Below are 25,523 nucleotides of genomic sequence, written 5' to 3'. Positions count from 1 at the left end.
TTTTTTTGTAAAATCCTCATTGCGACACATGTCCTCATTGCGACACATGTCCTCATTGCGACACATGTCTTATCAAAACCACGTGGTAGGACCTTCAAGCCTCATTCGTGGAAAATCGGGAGGTTTAGGCTGAAAGAAGTTGATGTTTGTTATGAAGTGTGTGTTATGTGTGTGCGTGTTTCTATGGTGACGGTGGGAAGAAGTTAGCGATTGGTTCTGAATGATGCAAGATATGCGGCAATGTCGTCAGCGGTCCTAGGACAGACACTCCAAAAACGCGAGTCTGAAAAGTTAGTTTGATTTTGTTTAGAATACCATTGATTTCATATTATCTCAAGTTGATTTTGATTATATTGTAATAAAAGTTCTATTCACAAGGAAGTTATTCTATTTATTTCAAGATTTATAAGGTTAAGATATAAAACGCCTACACTGGTTTATTGTCTACCAGCAGTTTGGTGCTACAAGTCAACGACCGTCCACAACAATGTTCCTTAACAGTGATGATTACGTGACAATGGTTCAATGGACAGAGCAGATTTCCTCATACAAGGACATCTAAGTAATTCTCCTTTTCCCTGGTGAAAAGATAACAATGAGCTCTTTAAACTTTCCCTTTTTTTTTTTTTTTTTACTTTTAAGTCTTCTTGAAAAAGTGTTTAGTTGATTGTTTCTGGACAGCTAAACTAGAACATCGTATACAAAAGTAAAGTTGTTTTATTTTCATCTATGCTAAATGCAATGAACCCAGTTCCGTATTCAACCCATACGGATTGTGCCACTTCGTTTCATCCATAATATTTCTAACGGACATTGAGGCTGTGAAAGTTTTTGGATAGGAGCAGCTGAGTTTTTTTCCAGTCATATTGAAAAGCTCTAGGTACGGTTCTAAGTCACCTGGTCTGATGTCGTGAAAGTGTAAAAGAATCTGTAGTAGAGCCCCATCGACCTATGGCCTGTACTTCAAAGGCGTGTGCAATAAGAGAACGAAAAGGTGCATATACTTGTGTATAATGCTGAAAATAAGGGTCACAAAAACCCTCACATTGACCCACAACTTATGTCACCTGGCCCCTGGGATGTGGGCTTTTTTTAAAAATACATTTTAAGCAAATAAGAAATTGGTTTCTCATCGCTGTGTTTATAACTGAACTATGTGTGTCTTCTGTCAGACTGGCGTACAGGACAGGTGTGCAACAGCAAGGTGCTAATTTCCACAAGTCATACAGCTATTGGTAATCTTTTGGCTTAACCAGTTAAGTCCCCTTACTGTTGAATGTGAAGTGTATTCTCGGACATAAGGAAGACCACCACGAAGCAAAGAAAGGTTTAGAAAATAGCTATGGTTAGGTCCCTTTATATTTAAATTCTAGTTGGCTGTTGGGATATTGAAAAAAAAAAATCTTTTCTCAACACTTTGGTTGCTTATGATCATTTTTTCTTATTCTCGACACTGTGACATACGTTTGTCGTGTCCAATATTCCTTGCATCCTAAGTCTCAAACTAAACAGTTTATATGAAAAGAAAATATATATATGTATTCAATAAATATAAGCAGAAAATTTAAACATGTTTCAGTGGAGCGCATGTACAAATATAACTTTGTAAGTTTGTCAAATATATCACATACTTCGGATGTTTCTTCAGAGTGGGAGATAATTTACCTCCTAGTCCAAACCCTCCACAGGACAACAGCGGATGGCGGCGGGCAGGGATTGAACCCAGGACAATCGAGAAGTCCGAACGACAGTCCAGCGAAAATACCTCTCGACCAGGCAAGTGTAAGATCATGCCTAAAATTTTTAGTAATATGTAGTTGTTTCTGACAATGGATTACCCCAGTGATCATAGTTTGTCTGACCGAGTAGTATGAACTTCGGACTGTCATCATGTTGGTCCTGATCTCTAGCATTGGTCAGTGGTTATTACGTCATACACTAACCCATGTGTTAACTTAATCGTCAAGTCATACAAATTAGAGAGAATAACTCTACGTATTTCTCGTTTTCCCTGCCTGACTAAGGCAACCCTTTTCACTCTCTAATGGTACTAGGAAAGAAAGATCATTTATTCCTAAAGAAATATCAAGTGTCTCATGGCGCTAAATAGTGTCAGTGTAGACTACATCACACACGTCAACATGGCGCATGTATTTCTCCCTATTTTAACAGCTTTGTTGACTTCAAGTCCGGGAAGTGTTTGCCTTCCAGAAAAGAAGTTCCCTACCTCGCATACCTCGTGAACTGGGTGCATCCTTGACTAAATACTAACATGGGCGCTGACATTTAGGTAGTAAATTAGTGAGTTATTTCCAGTGTTTATACACCAAAAGATTGAGTTCGTCCTTGACATACCTTTTATAAAAGAAAAATTTCATTGGTCGCTTTTTGCGGTTCTAGTTTAGTTTCAGAGCTTATATAAATACTCTTCGTCTGTCTGTCTTTCTGTCTGTCTGGGTGGATTACATGTTTTTTTTTCTCCCCCATTCCATTGTCGGATCAAGTTGAAATTATTCACCATCGATGACAACATATGAATCAATAAAAAAAAATAATTAGTTAATCAGTTAGTGGTAAATAATTATATTGAAAAGGTCGAGGTAAATATTGCAATATTGAGAGATATAGCAATATAGCAGCAATTAGTTTGTATTCTCCCTTCACTAAATATGTATATATTTTTATTTATTTTTTGTAATGTTGTTTTTTTTTTTTGATGAAGCGAAATCCAACAATAGTTTATGCTCGTGTTCCATTACCTGGTTCTAACTGAAATCTCAAGGTTTATTGACAGGGAAATATTTTAACTTTGTTACTCTACAGAATGAGCATTTCATTTCTTTCTTTTTCTTTTTTCTTTTTTCACCCTTCTTTAATTTTTTTTTATATTCTCTTTCGCTCAGTCTCTTTTTAATCGCCAACTGCTTCTTTAAAATTGAATTATGTTTTGGCTACACATCTCTACACATCTTTACAAATCCCTACACATCTCTAAACATATATTCTTTCGCCTGGACCCGCCTCGTCCCGATCCCTCCCACCCCCCCCCCCCTTTTTGTTTTGTTTTTTCTTTCTCTGTTCACCATCTGGCTTGTTTTGTAACAGCTCTCCCGTCTCGGCGCCGGTGACCCTTTGAACCCCGCCACCCGAGGCGACCAACAAAAGGTCACACACCATGACCATTGACCCGCTAAGAATCTTCAGGTCAAATTTTGTCAACTCAACGGCACGTCGTGGTTCAAGGTAGGGCATTTCGAATGTGTTGAGCTGTTCATCTCTATAGCACTGTTAAGTAGATAACACATTAAAGTGGTCAATAGGCATTGATCTACTTTCCTTTTGCACTGGTAGGCGTCATCCAGATAATTAGTCTTCTAGAAAGAAATAAGAGATGGTACTTATAAATGTGTACATAATGTTTCCATTTAAAATGTAGGCTATAATACATTGTCAGGTCTATCAGGCCTAAATGATGCCATGTATCTGTTGATGTAAATTATAACCAGCTTTTTCCCTACCCTTAATTTTGTGTATTGTAATCGCTGCAGTAATTCAATAGAATTGACATTATATTAAAAATACTAATTGTTATTTATGTAATGGTATTCAAATCTTAGAAGTAGGCTCAAGCCTCTCTAATACCATTACAGAGTTAAACTGTTTTATTATTTGTTATTATCAACTTAAATAGAATACGAATAGCTAAAATGATGTATTAAAAAGTTGTTGTTTTTTAAATTAACATTTGTTTTTAAAGCAGAAGTATCAAATCAAAATATTATATGGAAAAAAACTGAAATCAAAGGAAACTTTTGGCCAAATAAAATAGATAACAAAGAAATAATATCCACATTGGAGACAATGGTGAGTTATTCTCTTACTGTTTGACTTAAGGCTTAGCTTCGAGTCCGAAGGTTAAGGGGCAGTATTTCACTGAAGATATTTCTTGTTAAACAAAATCTTTGGCCATTTTTATTTTTTTTTAGAATTGTCCAATTAGATATCTATAAAAGTAATTTACAAATAATAAAATTACATTTCGTCAGCAATAAAACTTTAATTTTGAGACTGGGAGTTGTAAATGATATAACATAATTTGATAAATGTTTTCAGATAGTACATACTAGCTTACTAACACTTTGAAAACAAATATAGTTATGCTTAAATTGTAAACCACTGGTCTCTCCAGAATTTGGATTTCTAGTCGTTGGAATGGAGGACAGAAAAACTTCAGTGTTGTTAGCACTCCTAATTAGTTTGGTTTGAAATAGTTTGATCACTTCGCTACATTAATAGCATTCGAACTTACATTATAAAGAAATAGTCATAACCTGTGTTTTGGATTTATTTTCAATTATTTTTATATTGATAGCTGATTCCTAGAGTTTGTCTATGTTATTTCTACCACAGCCATTCACGGATCAAGTTGAAACTTCGCAATATTATTTATTGTAAGTTAGGACGAATTCTTTATTTATTTGTTCTGATTCGATGGTCTGTTAGTTAAAGTAGAGTTACGGCCCTTAAGAGATTGTTTATTGTTAGTGCCGGAGATTTGAGGCTAATCGTGGAAGTATTGCATAAGGCAGTTTCCATACTTTGTTGTAGCCTATATTAAATAGTTGATAGTTTGATGGCGTTGTTTACAATTACATTTTATTCTGATTGCTTTTATTCAATTTCTGTTCGGAATGAATCCCTGACATTTCCTTTGTTAAAAGACGTAGGTCTCTATGTTCACGTGATAGCCATGCACAACAAGCATAAAAACATCAGAACCTCTTCTTCCTCATTTGAACTTTTTACAAAAAAGTTCCAAGATCCCGATCATAAAAACAAATGGACACAAAAGCTGTTTTTTTTTTCTTTGCAAGTAATATATGTAATTTACGGTTGTAAACTTCACATGTTAAAGAGAAACTCTCGTATGTGCTATTGTAAACAAATGTTTGCTCCAATCATGTACTGTTTATTTTGCAATGCACAATTATAAAAAAATTTTTCTCATGGATAACAAATATTATTATTTTTATTATTATTATTATTATTATTATGTTAGAAATGAACGAGTAGTCATTCTCTGGCGCTGCCAGGGTCGAGTTTTATTATTATTATTATTATTATTATGTTAGAAATGAACGAGTAGTCATTCTCTGGCGCTGCCAGGGTCGAGTTTCGCTAAAGAGAAACAAAATTCATCGTAGTCCCTTTAACAGTTTCCACTGAGGAATTTTCTGGTGATGTGGCAGGTCTGCATGCGGTACCGCCCTCTGACAGGCAACGAAGATGTTCCTAGGAATGTTAAGGGCCTTGAAGGTGTCTGTGAGGTCAGTTGTTATTATCCCCTCGGTTGATATAACAATGGGGTATATTGTTATTTTGGACAATTTCCATAGACGCTTAATCTCCAAGCCTAGGTTCCCATATTTTCTTTGTTTTTCTATCTCAGTTTTTCTTAAATTATGAGACAGTGGTACGGCGATATCGATAATGGTAGCGGTTTTTTCTTTTTTATCGATGAACAGCAGATCCGGGCGATTGAAATCTACCGTTTTGTCGGTCAGAATAGGCCTATCCCAGTACAGCAGATGTTCAGTAGACTCGAGAACCTCTTGCGGAGAGTATTTATAATAAGGGGGAGTGTCCTTACCGATCAATTTGTACGTCAAAGCCAGGTGTTGGTGTATTAACTTTGCAACTTGGTTATGGCGACCTAGGTAGGCTGATTCTGATAGGGCTGGACATCCTGCCATAATGTGTTCAATCGACTCGCCCACATTTCCACATTTTCGGCATTTGTCGACAACATTGAGTTTCAGGATATGCTTCTCGTAATTTTTTGTCCTGATTACTCTGTCCTGTATTGCTGTAACAAAGCCTTCTGTTTCAGGGTAGAGATGACCTGCTTTGAGCCATGTTAAGGAAGCAGCCTTGTCGATGTTGTCCCCATGTAATGAAGCCGGAAATTTTCCGTGGAGTGTTTTTTCTTCCCATTGGCGAATCTCATGCCCTACGTCGTCCAAACCGATATTGACATCAGCATTGTGTAGGTTCAGAGGGGTTGCATCGGAGTCGTATTTCCGTAGGAAGGAAACTAATTTGTTGCTGGAGGCGAGCAGTTTTGATCGTATTTTTAAAACTTGCATCTTACATCTTATTATTATTATTATTATTATTATTATTATTGGCATAGACAAGACATGAAACAATAAAAAAAATTAACCAATTATTTCATTAATTTTTGGTAATTAATTATATTGTTTTAAGTAACATCTAAAGTATTGGGAGATACAGTTGTAAGTAGAGTTCTTTCCCTTAGATAAGCTTTGTTTTTTTTTTTTTAAGTTTTTTTTTATTTCCCAGTGACACGATATTTTTTTACAAATGTCTTAGTCAATTGTTATTTCACCAGCTATTTAAATGTTATTTTGAGTTTATTGTTTTCACAATGAATAATAGTTTTTTGTGTTTTTTTTTTTTTTTGGAGAAGTCTTTGAGTTTTCATTTTGTGTCAAGGAACAAGTCAGAATGTTCCGTCTCAGAGCTGCAAACGTTAATCTCTTTATTCACAGCTACCTGCAAGATAAAGGGAGGGTTGGAGGGCATGGTGGATGAGTGATAAAGCGGTTGTCTACCGCATCGACGGGTGTCGAGTTCGAATCACGGATACCATTGGGATTTTGAAATTCGAGATTTGTATGGCGCCCATGAATTTATCCAACTCTTAATTATACGTTGCAGAAGTAAAGTCGGTTGGTCGTTGTACTGGCCACATGACATCCTGGTTAACCGTCGCCATATTAACAGACAGGTGTTACTTAATCTGCCCACATAGATCAAAATGTCTGAAAGTCAAACTTTATTTTTTTTGTTCTTTACTACATGAAAGACACTTTACACAACAATGCGACTAGAAACAAAACGCCACTAGTGCACTAGAACTTATTTTTTTCATTATCATTAATTTAACACTATGATGATCGTAACATTGTTTCTCTGTTTCCCATTTAACAGATGTCGCTGCTGTGGTTGCAAGATGTATGTCTGTCACTAACAGCCACCCCTTTGGCGTGTTTTCTACTTCTGTTGGTCGCCCTCACCTTGTGGAGGATTAAGTCTATTCCGGTGACACCAGCTGTCATCCCAGGTCCTCGCGGAATTCCTCTTTTGGGCAATCTTCTACAGCTTGGAAAAAAGCCTCATGTGACGTTGACCGATTGGAGGTAAGGCAGCACTGCATCGATATCAACGATAGCTCGGTACTGTCTTTGCGCTCTACTCTGTTCTAGGACTAAGTATTTCTAATGCATCCAATGAAGGCGTAGTCAAATACATCACCACTACGTGTCCGTGATCTATAATACTAATGTCAGATACCAAAGTAAAGACCCTAACATAAACAAAGGAACAGTTTTTGTCAGTTGACATCTAAATTGTCATGTTAGGCTACTTTGAGAAATCATGAAACCAACTGTTAAAGCTAAATGTATGTGTCATTTTACATCTATGAATATGATATACCCCATTCTTCAATTTGTAGTGTGACTAAAGAGACGAAGCCTTGATATACATCCATGGTAATAACCAGACCCTGCAGCTTTTTCAGCCTTTTTCTTATTTAAGAATGTCTAGGTGTGATCACCATCTTTCTCCTTATCAAAATAATGAACGAAAAGTCTTGTGAAATTCGCGGAATATATCATTACACGTTTACCTGAGACAGCCATAGTACAGAGGCCAAAAAAGAGGGCCGTACAGGTGTAAAATGGCTTCACACATTCATAGAAAACAAAAATTTCGTAGGCACCAGCTAGGATGTCAATATGAAAGTTCCTTTAAGATCGATGTATGTGGAGAGAGGCTACCGAAAATGCGCCGAACTGCAGGGAAAAAAGATATAAGTTTATGTAAGTCTTAAGACTTGAGTTGTTTATCAGGAGAGTTAAAGTTTCCAATGAATTGATCACTTTCAGGTTTAAGTATGGAGACGTCTACCAGATCACAATGGGCAGCAGAGCGGCTGTGGTGCTGAACGGAGTGCAGACAATCAAGCAAGCTCTGGTGAAGCAAGCTGGAGACTTCGCAGGCAGACCAGACTTCTATTCCTTCAAGTTCATCGGCAATGGCAACAGCATGGGCTTTGGAGACTATGGCGGTCGGTGGAAGATGCACCGAAAGTAAGTTACATACACCATTCAGATAATGGGGGAAGTTTCTCAAGCTTTCTGAAATAGCAGGCACAATAAGAAAAAAATGTAATGTAATATAATATAATAAATATAATATAATTTAATATAATATAAAATATAATATAATACTATAAATATTATTGTTTAAATTAATTATTATGAAAATTCTTGTTAAACCAGTAGTTTTAAGTTCATCTTCATTTCAGGAGGATTTAATAGTTATATATGATATGGAGTGTGAATGTGTGCGTAAGTGTGTTTCCTAGGTGATATAGAAAGGGAGTATTATTGTTTGTTGTGGAGAGAGAGAGAGAGAGAGAGTTTAATGTTAGTCTAGTAGAATGATGCAAGATAAGCGACGCAGTCGTTAGCTAAGTCCCCCAGACGACTCCAGGATGCCAGAGAGTAACGACGTGTTTTTTATAGTGAGTTAGAGTTGTTTCAAATAAAAGTTTTTCATTTCATCTCAAGTCAAATTTCTCTATATTGTAATTAAAGGTATATTTCGATTTGTTTACAAATATGTTATTCAAGTTAAGTTTTATAAATTAAAATATATACTGGTTTAGTTATCTACCAGCAGTTTGGTTCTATTAGTTAACAATACACCTATCCTGTCACATCCTCAGGAAATATAAGATTTTTGTAATTGCCGACAGTTTGTACTACATAACATTCTTTGTTTCGTGCTGAAAAATGTATGTTGAAACTTATCTCCAGTTCCAACAAATATGTTGAGTGTTTCGATTTTTCTCATTAAGTTATTTATATAGAGATGTTACTGTTTGAGTCTTGTTCGATGTTTCATGTTTGTGTTTGTAAGTTTGTTTGACTGTTTCTGTCAAAAACAGAACTTATTTTTAATTTTGTTTCATTGCAAATTTACAGAATCGCTCAAAACGCGTTGGCCACATTCAGCAACAAGAAATCGAATCCAATTGACAAAACTATTGCCACGGAAGCAGACGTGTTGGTATCGATCTTTCTACGATCTAGCGGCCAGCCAGTGAACCCACACAATGAGATCTACTTGTCTGTAGGCTCTATCATCTGCGACATTTGTTTTGGGAAGAAATACAAGTTAGAATTTTTAAAGTTTTATTTGTCAAATTTCAACTGTATTGAAGCTTTACTATTCTCACTAGTGCTCAGTCCATGATTCGAACACCGCGGGTTCAATTCCATTTGGAAATATTTGGACTTGTTCTCAGGAATGGGAGACTTTATTGAAGTTTTTAAGTTCACGCATCAATATATTAATTTGTAACAAAAGAAAGAAAACCATGACTAAAAATATAAATTATTTTTTTTAATGTTTAAAATCCATCTCAAAGACTAAATACAGATGTTCACTAATGAGTCTAGAGAACTATCAACTTCGCTCACTCTGCAATGCACTGATAGATCTAAACTCTATTTTGTTTCTATTTTCATGTTTATTATTGTTGTTTCCACCACATCTTAGTGGGTCTAGCTTAGCACTCTTTCTCAGAATCTCATAACTCTTGTCTTTCAGGCGAGACGACTCTGACTTTCTTACGCTTGTGAAGCTTAACGATGAGTTCATGGCCTTTGCAGGGGCAGGAAATCCTGTGGATATCATGCCGTGGACGAGGTTTTTCACACAAAGGTGAATTTTGTACTTATATAAATTCTGTACTGTAACGTTTGCTTTGAGATTTTCTCAAGATATTTCTCTCCATCAGTCACAGGCTCCACAACGACCAAAGCGCTGCTACTTGTTTGGTAAACTTTTGTTTAAACGAGTCTGTCCTGTTTGTTTGTTTTACATGTTTCGAATGTTCCTTCGGAGTTAAAGATAATCTACTTCGGAGTCCAAAACTCCCACAGAAAGACGGAGAATGGCAGCGGGCAGGGTATGAACCCGCTACCATCGAGACGATCCAACGACAGTCCAACACGTATACCGCACGACCAGATGACTTCCTTAAATTATTCGTACTATTAAAGACACTAAAGGCCAAGATTTATTTTTATAGTTTTAATGAAATGTAATCGTTGAGTTGGAACTTACGCTAACAAGTCTCAGTAGAATAGGACCATTAATATATTATGTTTCATGTTTTAAAGTTTGACTTAATATGGATCATTAAACTAAATACGTTAGTTACGAGCACTGACATTTAAGGCAGCACTAAGGTTTATTTTTTACCAAGATTGTATTCAGTCACTCCGTCTGTCTGTCTGTCTTGTCGAAATCTTTTACACGTTATTTCTCCCACTTCCCATTCTCGGATCTTGTTCAAACTTTGCAGTTATCCTTTGTCGATGACAACACATGATTCAATAATTAGTCGTAATTAATTAATTTAGTTTTATATGAAACATGCACTAAGCTAACGAGAGCTAGTGCTTGCAATAATGATAGATACAGCAGGTGCTCTACCCCCGAAGCACGAATGGAACTGTTGTCAACATACAAAATAGCAGATACGTAAAAATTGCAGTGACGGGAGAGTAATTTGTGTACAGTTGGACTGATTCAAAACATTTGATGCAATTTCTCTAAATATAAGCGAAGTTTCTACACATTATATACTTATATTTGATTTGTGATTTGTTGTACTTGACTTTTTAGAACAATATTTTAAGGGAATAGAACCTTTTCTTTTACTTCTGTACCAGTGCACTAGTTACTCCTTCCACACGCACACATATAATTTTACCTAATTTTAAGCGAGAAAAGAACACAAGCACAGATACATACACACATATTGCACACACACATACAGAAAGTTTTGTATGGCCTATTAGTCTGTCCGTCCCGTTTAGAATACAGAAACAAGAATTGAGAATCCGATATCATGACTACTTAGATCTTGCATAGTTTTTTTTGTCTGAAACAGAACCATTTAACTTTTAAAGGTAAACCGGCAAGCTATTTTTTTTTTCATAAACTTATACCACTGTTTAATGACAAACTTCAAGTGAGGTAAATAATAGGCTATTTCTCAAAGGGGCTCGAACTCGACTCCCGACTCCAGCACAAAAAAAAATTCTTTTTAAATTGCTTTTGTAAAGGCAGCATGGAAACTTTTTTCCAAGATACCTCCCACCCCACTGGTTCAAAAAAAAAAGGTCTAAACTTTACTACACAGTGGTTCGTGCATTGGTGTGTCTTTCTTGTACACAGGAGACTATATTAATGCCACAAAAATCTCAAATAATCTGTATTTTGTTTTTAGCAGCTCCTGCAAGATAAATGACCACTTTTGCGTCGTCTGCCATCCGGTCTGTCATATTTAGATGAAAAAAAAAAAGAAAGGAAAAGCTCATTTTTCATTTTGGAAAACAATTTAAATGTAATACAAGTCAGAAGTCCCTCTATCGGTAATAGGTTGTTCAGTTTGTTTTCAAATGACACAAAGCCAAATGATTCTTTAAAATTGTATTACTTTAGAGTTTAGACAATCAAAATAAGTTCATGGTTTGAATATTCCTTGTTCATGAGCGGATCTGGTCGGAGCGGTCTATGAGTTTGTGCGATAACACAAACTTTTTGTAATCTTGTTTAAATAAAGTATATTACTGTTTCCTTAACATTTTGTTTACTTATTCAATTGTTTATTTGATGTCTTTGTGTGCACCGAGCAGATCTTTCAACGGGTTTCTCCGGATCCTGCAGCTGATGGACACTTTCTGCAAAGAGAAACTGGAGCAGCATATCGCCACCTACAACCAGAGATCCATTCGTGACGTCACAGACTGCCTCATCCGGGCTGTGCACGAGACGGCTGCTGAAGAGAAGGCAGCTGTGGGCCTGACCGACGAGCACATTTTGACCACGGTACAAGAACTTATTGGTGCAGGGTTTGATACCATAGCAAGCACCTTGCAGTGGGCAGTACTTTACATGGTGACACATCCAGATATACAGGAAATGGTGAGGTTTCTTTTTTTTTTAATAACTTGTTCATCAATTTCATTTATGTTTTTGCATTACCAATTATTTAAAGTTAAAAGAAAAAGGATTTTTAGAAAATGAGATGTAGGATTTCCACATGAAAAAGAAGCGTATCAATATAGTAGATCTTTTTTAAAATCACAAATCATTTTTTTAAATCTAGCATTCTGTTGAAGAAGCATCTTTTGGGGGCTTCTTTAAGTTTCTATTCAGTCGTAGTACTGGTGTTGGAACTAGTGGCTGTTTCAGTCGTTGTACATTAGATTTTTACCAAATATTTAAATTTTTACTACCTTTACTATTTTAACTGTGAATAGACCTTGATTTTAATTATATGACTGTATAGAATCTGGCCCTTGTTGTTTAGAGAGAGAGTAGTCCTTAAGGGACTGCAGGCACGACATGGCCTAAATTGTGCCGATGTGCCTCAAATCAACAATCAATCAATCAATTCAGTCGTTGTAATTATTGTTGTGCTGCTGATTGTACCGCTGATTGTAACTAATCCACTTGTGGTGACGGAATCTTCTTCATAGCCATAGTCGTTGAAGTAATAGAACGTAGGAACCTGAAATGTAAGATTTATAGGAATGAAATGTAAGCTTTATAAAATCAAAGCGTAAGATATTTATAAGTTATATGTAAACCAAATTCAAGTTTCCTATAAATGTTATTTTTGCTTAATATAAACCCTATGCTAGCATTATATAAGCCAATATGACCTGTATATAAACTAAATATTTGCATTATTTAAACTAAGTGGTATCTTTATTTCAATTAAATGGTAAGGAAACCTTATATAGAATATATATGAGCAAGTGTATGGTAGATGTGAAAACATAATATTAACTGGATGTACAAGCTATAAAAACTAAACCTTTGTTCGCAATATTCCCATAGAAATAATCTCAAGAGGAAATGTAAAGGGGTCCTACAATTGACAACCCAAATTTGCTGCACTGCTAAAATGTATCAATGTAAAGCACAGCTAGGACTTTGTCAATCTAATTTAAAATAATTAAGTTTGAATGTAATCTTTGCTAAAAGAAACACACGAAGAGTCATTTACCTTTGCATGTGTGATGTGCACTGAGACCATGAAATCATTGTTGATTATCAGCTTGGAAACTGGCTCTATACTGGCTCTATACTGGCTCTAGTGTGAGGAAGAGGCTAGAAAGACAAAATGAACATATGTTACACTTAAGTTTACAAACTAGACGCGCTTTAATTAAATTTTGATCTAGACGAGAAAACGAATCCTTTCTTTTTTCTCTAATTCAAAGTGACGACTACCTGTTTAAAATCAAAGAAGGAAAAAAATGCCAACGTCTAGCACATCGGGCCGTCACCTGTGACGGAATATAGCAGATCATGCTGCAGTTATTTATACGGCTCCATATTTTAAACTTGTATATTGTATCATACAAGTGGTCAATATTTATTCATGAAAACTCATTCACACATAGACGCATATCTGAACCGGCCTTAAAGTGTGAGTAACAAAACATTTGTTGAGGGCGCCACTGGTTCAGTCTTATTATGGAAACAATGGAAACATTTTTGCATTCATTTTCATGGTGTTAAGTTGTGTGTTTTTTTTTCTGATAACACCTAACGAAAATAAAAATGAAAGTTTTATGCATTCTTGTGTCCCGTTCTATTCGTAACCAATGTCATGTAAAAGAAGAAAAAGACTTCGCAAAAAGTTGACATTTAGGAAGAAATCGTGAAAAGTTGACACTTAGGAAGAAATCGCAAACATTTGAATTTTTGGAAGAAATCGCAGAGATTACTTTTGTTCTGTAAAATTTCTTAATACATGTTAATTTAATCGTTCAGTCCAGCATTTTGGGGCTCGATTGAAAAAACTATATAAAACTTGTAAAAAAAATCTAGATAACTAGATCTATATCTTTTACTTGTCACTCCCCTAATCTCATCCCCACTAAGACTCACAGTTTAGTTACATTACATCTGTTGGTTTATTTTCTTTCCACTGTACACTTTTGGTCAATAAGCCTAGTAGGTTATCTCCCCACCCGGGTACGCTGTTCTGCCTCAACGTGGCACTCGGGTGGAAACGACCATTAGAAGAAGTCGTTAAGTTAAATGGATAGCAAAACAAAACTCCTGTGGGAGTGTCCAAGGAAATGCGAGAGTGGTCCCATTGCACGGAGCGGAGTTGAAAGAGAGCTCCTACGGCCCTGTCGATAATCCATGCGCGTTCCTCAAGGGACCGTTAAATTAATGGCGAGTCCTCCGCGGTTAGCTTGGTACAACATAGGAAAATGGCGGAGGTTCCCGGTGTACTCGGCCTTCGGCCATGCATTCTAGTCCATGCGCCCGGGCTGCCAGATATATCGAAAATATCAATGCTTTACATTGGCATTGACTTGGATCTCTTCCAGACAAAGCGGTTGTTCAAACAGGTTTTTTTTTTTTTACTGTTATTATTAACATTTTTTTTTTTTCAAACCTAAAGCTATAAGAGCCTTCGGCTCAGCTCTTTGACGATCAAACGGTAACGGCTATCTCCACATACACAGGTCCAATAGATCAACATGCACGGATCAATAGATCAACATGCACGGACCAATAGATCAACATGCACGGACCAATAGATCAACATGCACAGGTCCAATAGATCAACATGCACGGACCAATAGATCAACCTGCACGGACCAATAGATCAACATGCACGGACCAATAGATCAACATGCACAATTCCAATAGATCAACATGCACGGACCAATAGATCAACCTGCACGGACCAATAGATCAACATGCACGGACCAATAGATCAACATGCACAGGTCCAATAGATCAACATGCACGGACCAATAGATCAACATGCACGGACCAATAGATCAACATGCACTGACCAATAGATCAACATGCACAGGTCCAATAGATCAACATGCACGGACCAATAGATCAACATGCACGGACCAATAGATCAACATGCACGGACCAATAGATCAACATGCACGGACCAATAGATCAACATGCACGGACCAATAGATCAACATGCATGGACCAATAGATCAACATGCACGGACCAATAGATCAACATGCACGGACCAAGAGATCAACATGCACGGACCAATAGATCAACATGCACGGACCAATAGATCAACATGCACGGACCAATAGATCAACATGCACTGACCAATAGATCAACATGCACAATTCCAATAGATCAACATGCACGGACCAATAGATCAACCTGCACGGACCAATAGATCAACATGCACTGACCAATAGATCAACATGCACAATTCCAATAGATCAACATGCACGGACCAATAGATCAACCTGCACGGACCAATAGATCAACATGCACGGACCAATAGATCAACATGCACAATTCCAATAGATCAACATGCACGGACCAAGAGATCAACATGCACGGACCAATAGATCAACATGCACGGACCAATAGATCAACATGCACGGACCAAGAGATCAACATGCACGGACCAATAGATCAACATGCACGGACCAATAGATCAACCTGCACGGACCAATAGATCAACATGCACGGACCAATAGATCAACATGCACAATTCCAATAGATCAACATGCACGGACCAAGAGATCAACATGCACGGACCAATAGATCAACATGCACGGACCAATAGATCAACATGCACTGACCAATAGATCAACCTGCACGGACCAATAGATCAACATGCACGGACCAATAGATCAACATGCACAATTCCAATAGATCAACATGCACGGACCAATAGATCAACATGCACAGGTCCAATAGATCAACATGCACGGACCAATAGATCAACCTGCACGGACCAATAGATCAACATGCACGGACCAATAGATCAACATGCACAATTCCAATAGATCAACATGCACGGACCAATAGATCAACCTGCACGGACCAATAGATCAACATGCACGGACCAATAGATCAACATGCACAGGTCCAATAGATCAACATGCACGGACCAATAGATCAACATGCACGGACCAATAGATCAACATGCACTGACCAATAGATCAACATGCACAGGTCCAATAGATCAACATGCACGGACCAATAGATCAACATGCACGGACCAATAGATCAACATGCACGGACCAATAGATCAACATGCACGAACCAATAGATCAACATGCACGGACCAATAGATCAACATGTATGGACCAATAGATCAACATGCACGGACCAATAGATCAACATGCACGGACCAAGAGATCAACATGCACGGACCAATAGATCAACATGCACGGACCAATAGATCAACATGCACGGACCAATAGATCAACATGCACTGACCAATAGATCAACCTGCACGGACCAATAGATCAACATGCACGGACCAATAGATCAACATGCACAATTCCAATAGATCAACATGCACGGACCAATAGATCAACATGCACGGACCAATAGATCAACATGCACGGACCAATAGATCAACATGCATGGACCAATAGATCAACATGCACGGACCAATAGATCAACATGCACGGACCAAGAGATCAACATGCACGGACCAATAGATCAACATGCACGGACCAATAGATCAACATGCACGGACCAATAGATCAACATGCACGGACCAATAGATCAACCTGCACGGAACAATAGATCAACATGCACGGACCAATAGATCAACATGCACTGACCAATAGATCAACATGCACTGACCAATAGATCAACATGCACGGACCAATAGATCAACATGCACGGACCAATAGATCAACATGCACGGACCAATAGATCAACATGCACGGACCAATAGATCAACATGCACGGACCAATAGATCAACATGCACGGACCAATAGATCAACATGCACGGACCAATAGATCAACATGCACGGACCAATAGATCAACATGCACGGACCAATAGATCAACCTGCACGGAACAATAGATCAACATGCACGGACCAATAGATCAACATGCACGGACCAATTGGTTGTGTGATCTTAAAGGAGAGTTTAAGGCGAAAATAGAAACTAGAAGACGAAATGTTTGTTGTACTTGTAAGAGAGTACTTCAAACTTTGTTTGTGATAACTGATGTATATCAAACACGTTGTTCTGATAAGTGAACACCAATCAGTACCAGCCAACATCTTTATTCAATCAGACTCACTGTTGGAATAATCCAAACTATTTTTTATCACCAGGCGCACGCGCACACTCACAAACATGCGTCCAAAAGGCAAGCAGCTGAAACGAATGGACTTTGTAAACTAAACGTTGACTTTATTTAATAGTTTATTGCTTTGAATGCCCGCTGGCTTGTCGAGCTCCAACTCAACAGGTCTGAAAAGACATTTGCAGACTTCGATAACGAGCAACCGCTGGGTTTCTATGTATGGCTTTTGGATATTAAATATCTTAAATTGAAAAAAAAAATTTTGAGTTTAGTCAATATTTAATAGTTTTCACACATAAGTAAAACAAAAATAAAAAGAAAATGTCTTATACGTCTTATGTTTGTCCTGACAGTTCCACAACATCAACGTAACAGGTGACAAAACATCTATGTTAAAACAGTTATTTTATTTTACACTATTGAAAGTCATTGGTGATCTTCAATTCCAACGATAAATTTATAATTACCTTGACATTGTCCAGCAAACATTTTTTTTTTTTTTTTAAAGGAAACCTCAGAATTTGCGCTATTCAGTTTTAGCTTTATCATCATAGGAATCCTTGGGCCTTATGCCTCTTTTCTTTGCCTCTTTTTTGGGCTTTATATGCTTATTATCACAAAACTTTTCATGCTAATGCATCAAACATGAAATTATGTACACAATGTTGAAATGAAAAAGAACAGAACAAACATAAGTACCTATACACTAACGACAAAGGAATTAGTTTTTTTTTTTATTTACTAATTTCAACAATTCCCTTTGATTTTTTTTTCTGAAGAATTGAAAATTGAGGATGGTAGTATAAGATAAATATTATTAGTTTGGAATGTCAGTTTTTCAGAAACACAATTTCTAATTCCAAACACAATGCATCTACATAAAAAAAAAGTATTTAGTAATGTCTATGGTTAAATAAATAGCCTAATACAGACATCATTCAACTCAAACTATACACAAAACCTATAATACAATAATAGAAACAAAGATTTCAAGAAACAAAAGACTTTTGACCATTGATGCTACTTGTACATAACTTGAGGTTGTGAAAGTTACTTATAATTAAGCAGCTTTTTTTTGTTCTTAGTAGAAATGCACCGCTTCCAATCCAATTACCTTTTACCACACAGCCCCCCCCCAGCTCTATGATGTAATAACAGGTCCGAAAAGTAAATTTTCAAACTAAATCACATTAAGCATGTAGCATTATCACATCAATGAAATATGACATTTGATAACTATTCTAAATCTAGCTAATAACATAGAGCTTATGAAGGAATTAAGAAGTCTGTCAAGTTTACATTAAAAGTTACCACAATGAAATAATTTACACAGGTCAACGGTAAATGTTCTTAGATTCATTCATTATTTAGCATGTTCATGTGCCCAAGGAGCTTCATCATAAGTGTGTATGCTCGAATCGTTTTAACAAACATTTCAACCATTCAAAATATTTTGTTTTGTTTTTTGGTTTTACATTCTGCATTAATGTTACAAATTTGGTGCACTAAAAAAAACCGTCATCCCACATGAAATAAGTTTATACATCTGTTTTTTCCCTGTCATGTATAAATTCAATTATTTTATTTTATTACTTGACTCATTGTTGATCATATTCTTTCAGGTGTATCAAGAAATTCTTCAAGTTGTAGGTAAAGAGAGACAACCAACGCTTGAAGATTTACCAGTGCTTCCTTTCACCGAGGCCACCATCCTCGAGGTCATGAGGCACTCTTGTATATTTCCTTTTGCCTTACCACACAGCACCACAAGGTCAACCACTTTATATGGTCACAGGTAGGTCATTTCAAAATAAGTTAAATCCATTCTTCACCAATGTGAAAAGATTAAAGATATTCTTTTTGTGTTTGACAATCATAATGTTAACATTATGGCAAAGCTGGTTGGTGCTGTAAATCCTAATGTTTACAGTACGGCAAAGTTAGTTCGTGTTGTTATTCCTAATGTTTTAACTATGGCAGTATTGGTTGGTGCTGTAAATCCTAATGTTTATAGAATCGGACTGTTCTCTTTGTTGGTCTGATAAATAAAGTAAAATTGGCCAATTGCTTACAATTTTTTGACGTACTTTTTTCAGAATTCCGGAGAAGACTCTTGTCTTTGTGAATCTTTGGTCAGTTACCAGGGACAACTTCTACTTTCAGGAGCCTGAAGCTTTCAACCCACTCAGGTTTTTGGACTCCAGCGGACAGGTGGATCGCAGCATGGTGGACAACTTCCTCCCGTACGGAGCAGGTCGACGGAAGTGTCCAGGAGAGTTTCTTGCGAGGATGGAGATCTTCATGTTCTTCACCAGACTCATTCAGACATGCAAGATGTCCTGCGCCAAGGGAGACAATCCAATCATTGACAGCAAGTACGGGCTGACGTTAAAGCCCTTGGATTTTAACGCAGTATTTACACCGAGATAATTTTCTTGACTAAAATTAAGTTAGAATAAAATGTACATTATTCTGTGTTTGGATAGTAATTGATTTAAACATGAATGTAAAATAAAACTTCAGTATTACACTCTCCATTGTTCATGACAGTTGTATTTTATTTGTAATTGCTATTTATATAGTGAGGATATTTTGGCTATCACACCTACTGCATTATTTTACAAAGCTTATATCAACTCACTCTGTCTGTCTAGTATAACGTATATGCACATTAGTTCTCCCACACCTATTTTCGGATAATGCTGAAACTTCGTACAATTATTCATTGACATTGACAAGACTTGAATCAATAAAAAAAAAGGCAATTAGATAATTACTGGTAATTCATTATTTCGTTTAATAGCAGCAAGGGAAACTAATATTCAGTATTCACAGCTATGGCTAAATTTGTTGGGTTTAGTCCCATTAAATAATTGTTAACTCTATTTCTCCTTCACGCTACCTCCGATAAAGTTGATACTTTAAATAATTATTTATTGTACCTAACAAAACATGAACCAATAAACTAAAATACCAAATTCGTTACATAGTTGCTGTTAATTTTGTTTGATGTCAAATAAGGGAAATAACTTTTACATTATTACTAGTTTTTTGAGAATTTTTTATTCAGAGTACCTAATGGGGATGTAGGTTTTAAATTAAGAAATTTTCAATATCAAAGACCTAAACACATATACACAAATTATAGCTCCTCCTTCGTGATCGAAACATACACAAATAATGAGGCTGGAAAACAGCAGATACAAGAATGTGAATAGACTACGTCCCCTTAAACGTTTTGCTAAACTCTTTCAAGTTGGACTGTTCACATCTCGGATGGACCCCTGGTTCCCTTAAAATGATTAACTATCAGTTCCCTACATATCAGCTTGCCCTCCTTCTAACGCTTCATGTAAAGCCCATCCATTTCTTGTGCTGATTCTTTTTCTAGAACACCAAAGTCTAACAAGAACTACTCTAAATTGAAGGCAAGATTTCAACTTAAAAAAAAAAACTACATGTGCTAGATCAGTAGGTGTCAAACCATTTTCAAACATGGGGCAATACAAATTTACGACATTTGTTTCATTGGTCGCATTATCGCAAAGATGCTTCAATGGAGCCGATCATATAAGGTTTGAGTATGCACTGTGGCCACAAATTTCATGGTGCCGCATAGAAGTATTAGAAACTACTTTACACCTGCACCAATGTAAAGTCACAAATATTTAGCCAAACAAATTACAATATTACTCACGCTTCAGTCACACAGGACAAGTACATTGGTACTCACGCAGTGAAAAGTAAAACTTCCCTCAATTCAAGAAGACGCATCAACTCCAAAAGTACTAAACTATAATTGTGGCTACAATAATTGTTAAAAACAAAATGGTTCCGGAGTCTCCTCTCTCACTAAGACATGCCTTGTAATTATAGCGTTGACGAATGCAAGTGCCAATTATTGTAGATATTCTGCTCTGACAGACGCCCTCCATAATTTCACAACACCCAAAGTGGTCATTATCACATTTGTTACAGCCACATTTGTATTTTCATCTAATATCAACCTACCCATGCAAATGTAAGAACTATTTTTTTTAACTTAACCCCAGAAGATGTCTAACAAGATAATAAGATACCACTGTGATTTTAATTATTTTCACTATGTAATTATGAAAGAAAACTAATTGTTGTCAAGTTGAAACAAACCCTAAGAACGACGTCATGAAAGAAATGTTTCTTCTCAAAGTCTTGAACAAAACAAATGAACACGTTTGAACATGTTAAGCCCCTTCAATTTAAACACTGCTCGTTCAAACAGCAAGCTGTTAGACAACTTCCTCAGAGGAGTTATCGGCTGATTCCAATGGGCTGGGGTATTATCGGTAGTGTCAACAAGGTTAGTGGCAGAGACACTGTTATGTTGTAGAATATCTGTCAAAAGTGTATTGAAAAAAAGTCTAATTTTGTCTTCTCTGTCTATTTAGCGGCCTCCGAAACGGGAATAGCCGCTACTAGTTTTGTGTGGTCTGTCTGTCCGTTCTTCCGTTTTCCCGTTTAGATCACAGAAACTAGAAAAAAATTGAAAATCCGACAACATAATATTTTAGACATTACAAAGTTCTGACTCAACGGACCAATTTTTTTTCTGAAAGCTTTCTAAATGGACAATCTCTAATTCCTAAAATAAACTTTCTTTAAAAAAAACCCTTTAGTTGGTTGTTTCGTGGATACACTCTGATGTTGCAGTTTACGCGATAATATGAAAAATTACTTATTTATTAATTGTTGTTTTAAATTATGTCCAACTTTTATATTATAAAAAAAAATATTTTTTGACAAAAAATCAAAAACCGTTTGCATAAATGTGTTAAAAATATGTCAATATGATGTCGGGTTTTCAATATCCTTTCTAGTTTACGAGATCTAAACTTGACAGACGGACAGACATTTCACACAAAACTAATAGCGTCTTTTCCCTTTTCGGGGGCCGCTAAAAAAGCCAAAAAGCATAGTGTTTTTGCTCATTGGTTTGTAGCTCCAAACAGCTAGTACAACTAAACCGATGTAGGAGTATTGACTTGAAATAAACTGAATTAGACTTTCTCTTTAAAAAGCTTCATAAAAATACGTAGCTTCAACTTGAAATGAGATGCAGTAGTAACACATGGAATGATGATTGAAACAAAACCTTACTCTCTACAAATACACGTCTATACTTTCTCTTTTCTCTTGTAGATCCTCTCTTCAACTTTTACACCAGTCCTTTTGTTTTACTTATATTACTCCAGATGATCTCCAGGTTTCATCAGAAACTCCTACACAACCAAAACTATCCGCTCCCCGTTCCACACGGTTACCAAAGAAGCACACGCATACATTCCATAATACATAGTATCTACTTATTTCTAAATAAAAAATTTAGTAAACTTCATTTTATTGAACTTTGAGATTTAATTAGCTTTTTTAAACAGCACAAATCATAAATATTTTGCTTGTTTTGAGTTGTCTTTTTTTATGTTGTTTTTTTTTCGCTCTATATCTCTATATAATACTCTCTTCTCTCTCCCTTTCTAGATCAATGTCTCTAAGAATTCACTTATTCAACAGTAAGCTCTGGATTTATATTTTGACCTCAGAATGAACTCAACACTTTCTTCCCTGGTGCATCCTGTGCTGGACTACATAGTTACTGAGAACCTCTATTCCTACTTCGAGGTGATCATCAACCTGTGGACGTTGTTCTTTCTCTTTTGCTTCGGCCTGGTCACCAACGTTCTTAACGCCCTTGTCTTCATCAGACAGGGGCTCAAGGACAGCGTCAACATCTCAATGATGGCCATCACTTTCTGGGACCTGGTCAAGTGCCTCTCTGGTCTGATACACAGGATGTATGGACCCCTCTACGCGCTGTCTCCGTGGCTGTCTTTCTGTTGGCAGAACTTTACGTACTACGTAGAGTATACGCCCATCTTCGCCGGTTACGTCAACTTCTCTCTCACAGCTTACGTCTCCGTGGAGAGGTGTCTCTGCGTGAGCATGCCTTTTAAGGTCAAATCCATCATCACGGTGAAGGTCACGCTTGTCATGGTCGTGGTCATCTCCATGATAACGTTCGGCGCCTTTTTCGTGGTTTACTTCCTGTATGACATATACTTCGTGTACTTCCCAGAGTTCAACACATCACTGCCCCTCTTCCGCTTCAGCGCTTTCTACTACAGAGCCCAGAACGTGGTCATGCCATACTACAACACCATCGCAATACTACTTCCGTTCTCAAGCTTCGTGGTTCTCTGCGCATGCTCAACAATCACAATTATCTATCTAAAGAAATCCTCTAAATTCCCCGGACAAGGTACAGGCAAGATCAGCTCAACTTCGGGAATTTCCATTAGAGAACGTAAAGTATCCAAAATGCTTCTTGTAGTTATTGGTGTCAAAATTGGAAACCTATTTCCCAGAATGATTTGCTATACTGCGCAGCTGATAGAGCCAGAGTTCTATACACTACGTCATTATCACTATCTATTTATGACCGTGACCAGATTTTTGTTCGTACTAGACATTGTGAATGCCAGTGCTACGTTTTTTATCTACCTTAATATGAGTTCCAATTTCCAGAATTCATTTGATAAACTTTTCAATATTCAAAGGACCAAAGAATAAGTCAATAAATGAGCCTAAGAGTGTAGTGTGTTTCGTCTTGTGTTTCTGTACTGCTATGGTCTCTATTATGTTGTGTTACGTTTTGTGGTGTATTTTTTATTGTGCTATTTATTTTATAGTGTATTTTGTAGGCCTACTGTTGGGGTGTTAAATATTTTGTATTGTTTAGTGTAATGTATATATGCAGCGTAGTTTGGTAGTCTAGTTATATTGAAGTGAGAGCTTCGTGGAACCTGGAACCAGGAGGATTGGTAAAGATTTGAATCTGGACTCAATGATTTTCCTAGTTGATCTATGTCGCTCAGAAAAGAATTACTAGCTCGTCGGCCACACGAGGAAAACTCGAGTTTGACCGTAATCATTTTTCAAGTAAATGTGAGATAAATCTAAATTTGGCTATAAATTGGAGTAAGAGTAAAAAAAACATAGCGTAGTCAGCCGTAGTGTACGGAGTTGTTTTTTTTTTTTTTAATTTAAAGTTTCTTACATTTTGATAATAGATTATCTAAGCTTTGTTAATATTTTCACGTAGATCTATTATAGATTGTATCTAGATTCTAGATCTAGACTAGATCTTAAGAATTTTAAACCAGAAATCTAGATCTAGTTCTAGATGTCTATATAATGAAAGTACCAAAATAAATTACTGAATTATACAATGCCCCCTGGCCTCATCATTAGTATAAGGAGTTGGCGGTGTTAAACTCGCGAGTTCGATACCGGTTTGAGCTAAATTCATTGAGCTAAAGCTCATTATGAAAAGAATAAAATCTCTTGGAGATGCTTCACCAAGTATACTTGAATGTTGGTCTGCCAGTTGTGAATTTAATCTTTTGGTATATTGTGGCAACATGTGACTCGCCTAAGACATCCGCCGATCTTGATAAAAAAAAAATACTTCTGACATATAATTTTTTCAAAAAAATTGTAACAAATTGTAATGTACTTCATTGTTTGGACAAATAATTAATGAGTCAGTCCTACCAATATTATAAAGCTATATTGTTTGAAACTTTTTATATTCTTTGCTAAAAACAAACGCACTGCTGTAAAATGTATTATGTGATGGCCTTGTTCAGGTTGTCTTGAGGTCAACTATAGATGACTGTTGAATTTCAATCAATTACTCTGCAAGCGTTTGGGTATTATTGTTCGGGTGTATTCAATGTAGTTGATCAACAATACAGAATAAACAAGACAACCTATTTAACTAGTGTAGAGATGTGGTCAACACTGATGAACAATGAATAATAAGTTTAATCCAATAAAAGGCCACAGTAAGTGTCCCTGTCAAATAAACACGTCTTTACCCAAGAGAATTCTATCGCTAACTGATTTTCCAGTCTCTAACCCAAAATATCCCAAGCGTCACTAGTCCCGTTCAATATACGTCTTCTATGGTGCGTCTCTAACTAACTAATAATATAAACTAGGTGCCTAACAATTAGTATAATTTAATATTCTGAACAATGAAATTTCATTTTCTATTAATGATTTGTACCTTAGAAATCAGCGAGAAAAACACATCTGAAGTTGATGAATTTTCCAAAAAATGAAGAGAATCTACCGAAAACTGAAAAAAAAAAGGCAAGGGGTTTACGAGACAAAAAAGTTTGGGAACCACTGTTGTAGAATATACTAATACCCTTAAAAAGGTAAAATGACAGAA

General features: G+C 36.5%; 2 protein-coding genes across 4 annotated transcripts; both read left to right on the top strand.

Moving 5' to 3' along the window:
- The first annotated feature begins 3,088 nt into the window (after positions 1–3,088).
- LOC106076169 (cytochrome P450 1A4-like) lies at positions 3,089–19,778 on the top strand. Of its 3 annotated transcripts, none has more exons than XM_056036563.1 (8): positions 3,089–3,243; positions 7,015–7,223; positions 7,974–8,177; positions 9,078–9,269; positions 9,706–9,819; positions 11,805–12,093; positions 18,871–19,043; positions 19,345–19,778. In XM_056036563.1, exons 2-8 carry the CDS (start codon positions 7,015–7,017, stop codon positions 19,676–19,678), a joined length of 1,515 nt encoding a protein of 504 aa, XP_055892538.1. In that variant the 5' UTR covers positions 3,089–3,243; the 3' UTR covers positions 19,679–19,778. The 3 variants fall into 3 exon arrangements, with proteins under 3 accessions (XP_055892538.1, XP_055892539.1, XP_055892537.1); XM_056036564.1 differs by having other exon boundaries at positions 3,237–3,347; XM_056036562.1 differs by lacking the exon at positions 3,089–3,243 and adding an exon at positions 3,761–3,864.
- A 1,677-nt stretch (positions 19,779–21,455) lies between these two features.
- On the top strand, positions 21,456–23,875 carry LOC106058199 (uncharacterized). Its single transcript, XM_056036372.1, has 2 exons — positions 21,456–21,587; positions 22,766–23,875. The coding sequence occupies exon 2, from the start codon at positions 22,829–22,831 to the stop codon at positions 23,852–23,854; it is 1,026 nt and encodes a 341-aa protein (XP_055892347.1). The 5' UTR covers positions 21,456–21,587; positions 22,766–22,828; the 3' UTR covers positions 23,855–23,875.
- Positions 23,876–25,523: the final 1,648 nt, after the last annotated feature.

This window comes from Biomphalaria glabrata, chromosome 7 (genome assembly GCF_947242115.1).
Source record: "Biomphalaria glabrata chromosome 7, xgBioGlab47.1, whole genome shotgun sequence".
Lineage (NCBI taxonomy): Eukaryota > Metazoa > Mollusca > Gastropoda > Planorbidae > Biomphalaria > Biomphalaria glabrata.
This window is presented reverse-complemented; position numbering and strand designations above follow the sequence as displayed.

Excerpts from the sequence above, each read along its gene's own strand:
- LOC106076169 (XM_056036562.1), top strand. Across the intron at positions 9,270-9,705 it reads TGTTTTGGGAAGAAATACAA|GCGAGACGACTCTGACTTTC; the intron begins GTTAGAATTTTT and ends CTTGTCTTTCAG. Across the intron at positions 9,820-11,804 it reads ACGAGGTTTTTCACACAAAG|ATCTTTCAACGGGTTTCTCC; the intron begins GTGAATTTTGTA and ends TGCACCGAGCAG.
- LOC106058199 (XM_056036372.1), top strand. The coding sequence starts at position 22,829 with ATGAACTCAACACTTTCTTCCCTGGTGCATCCTGTGCTGGACTACATA.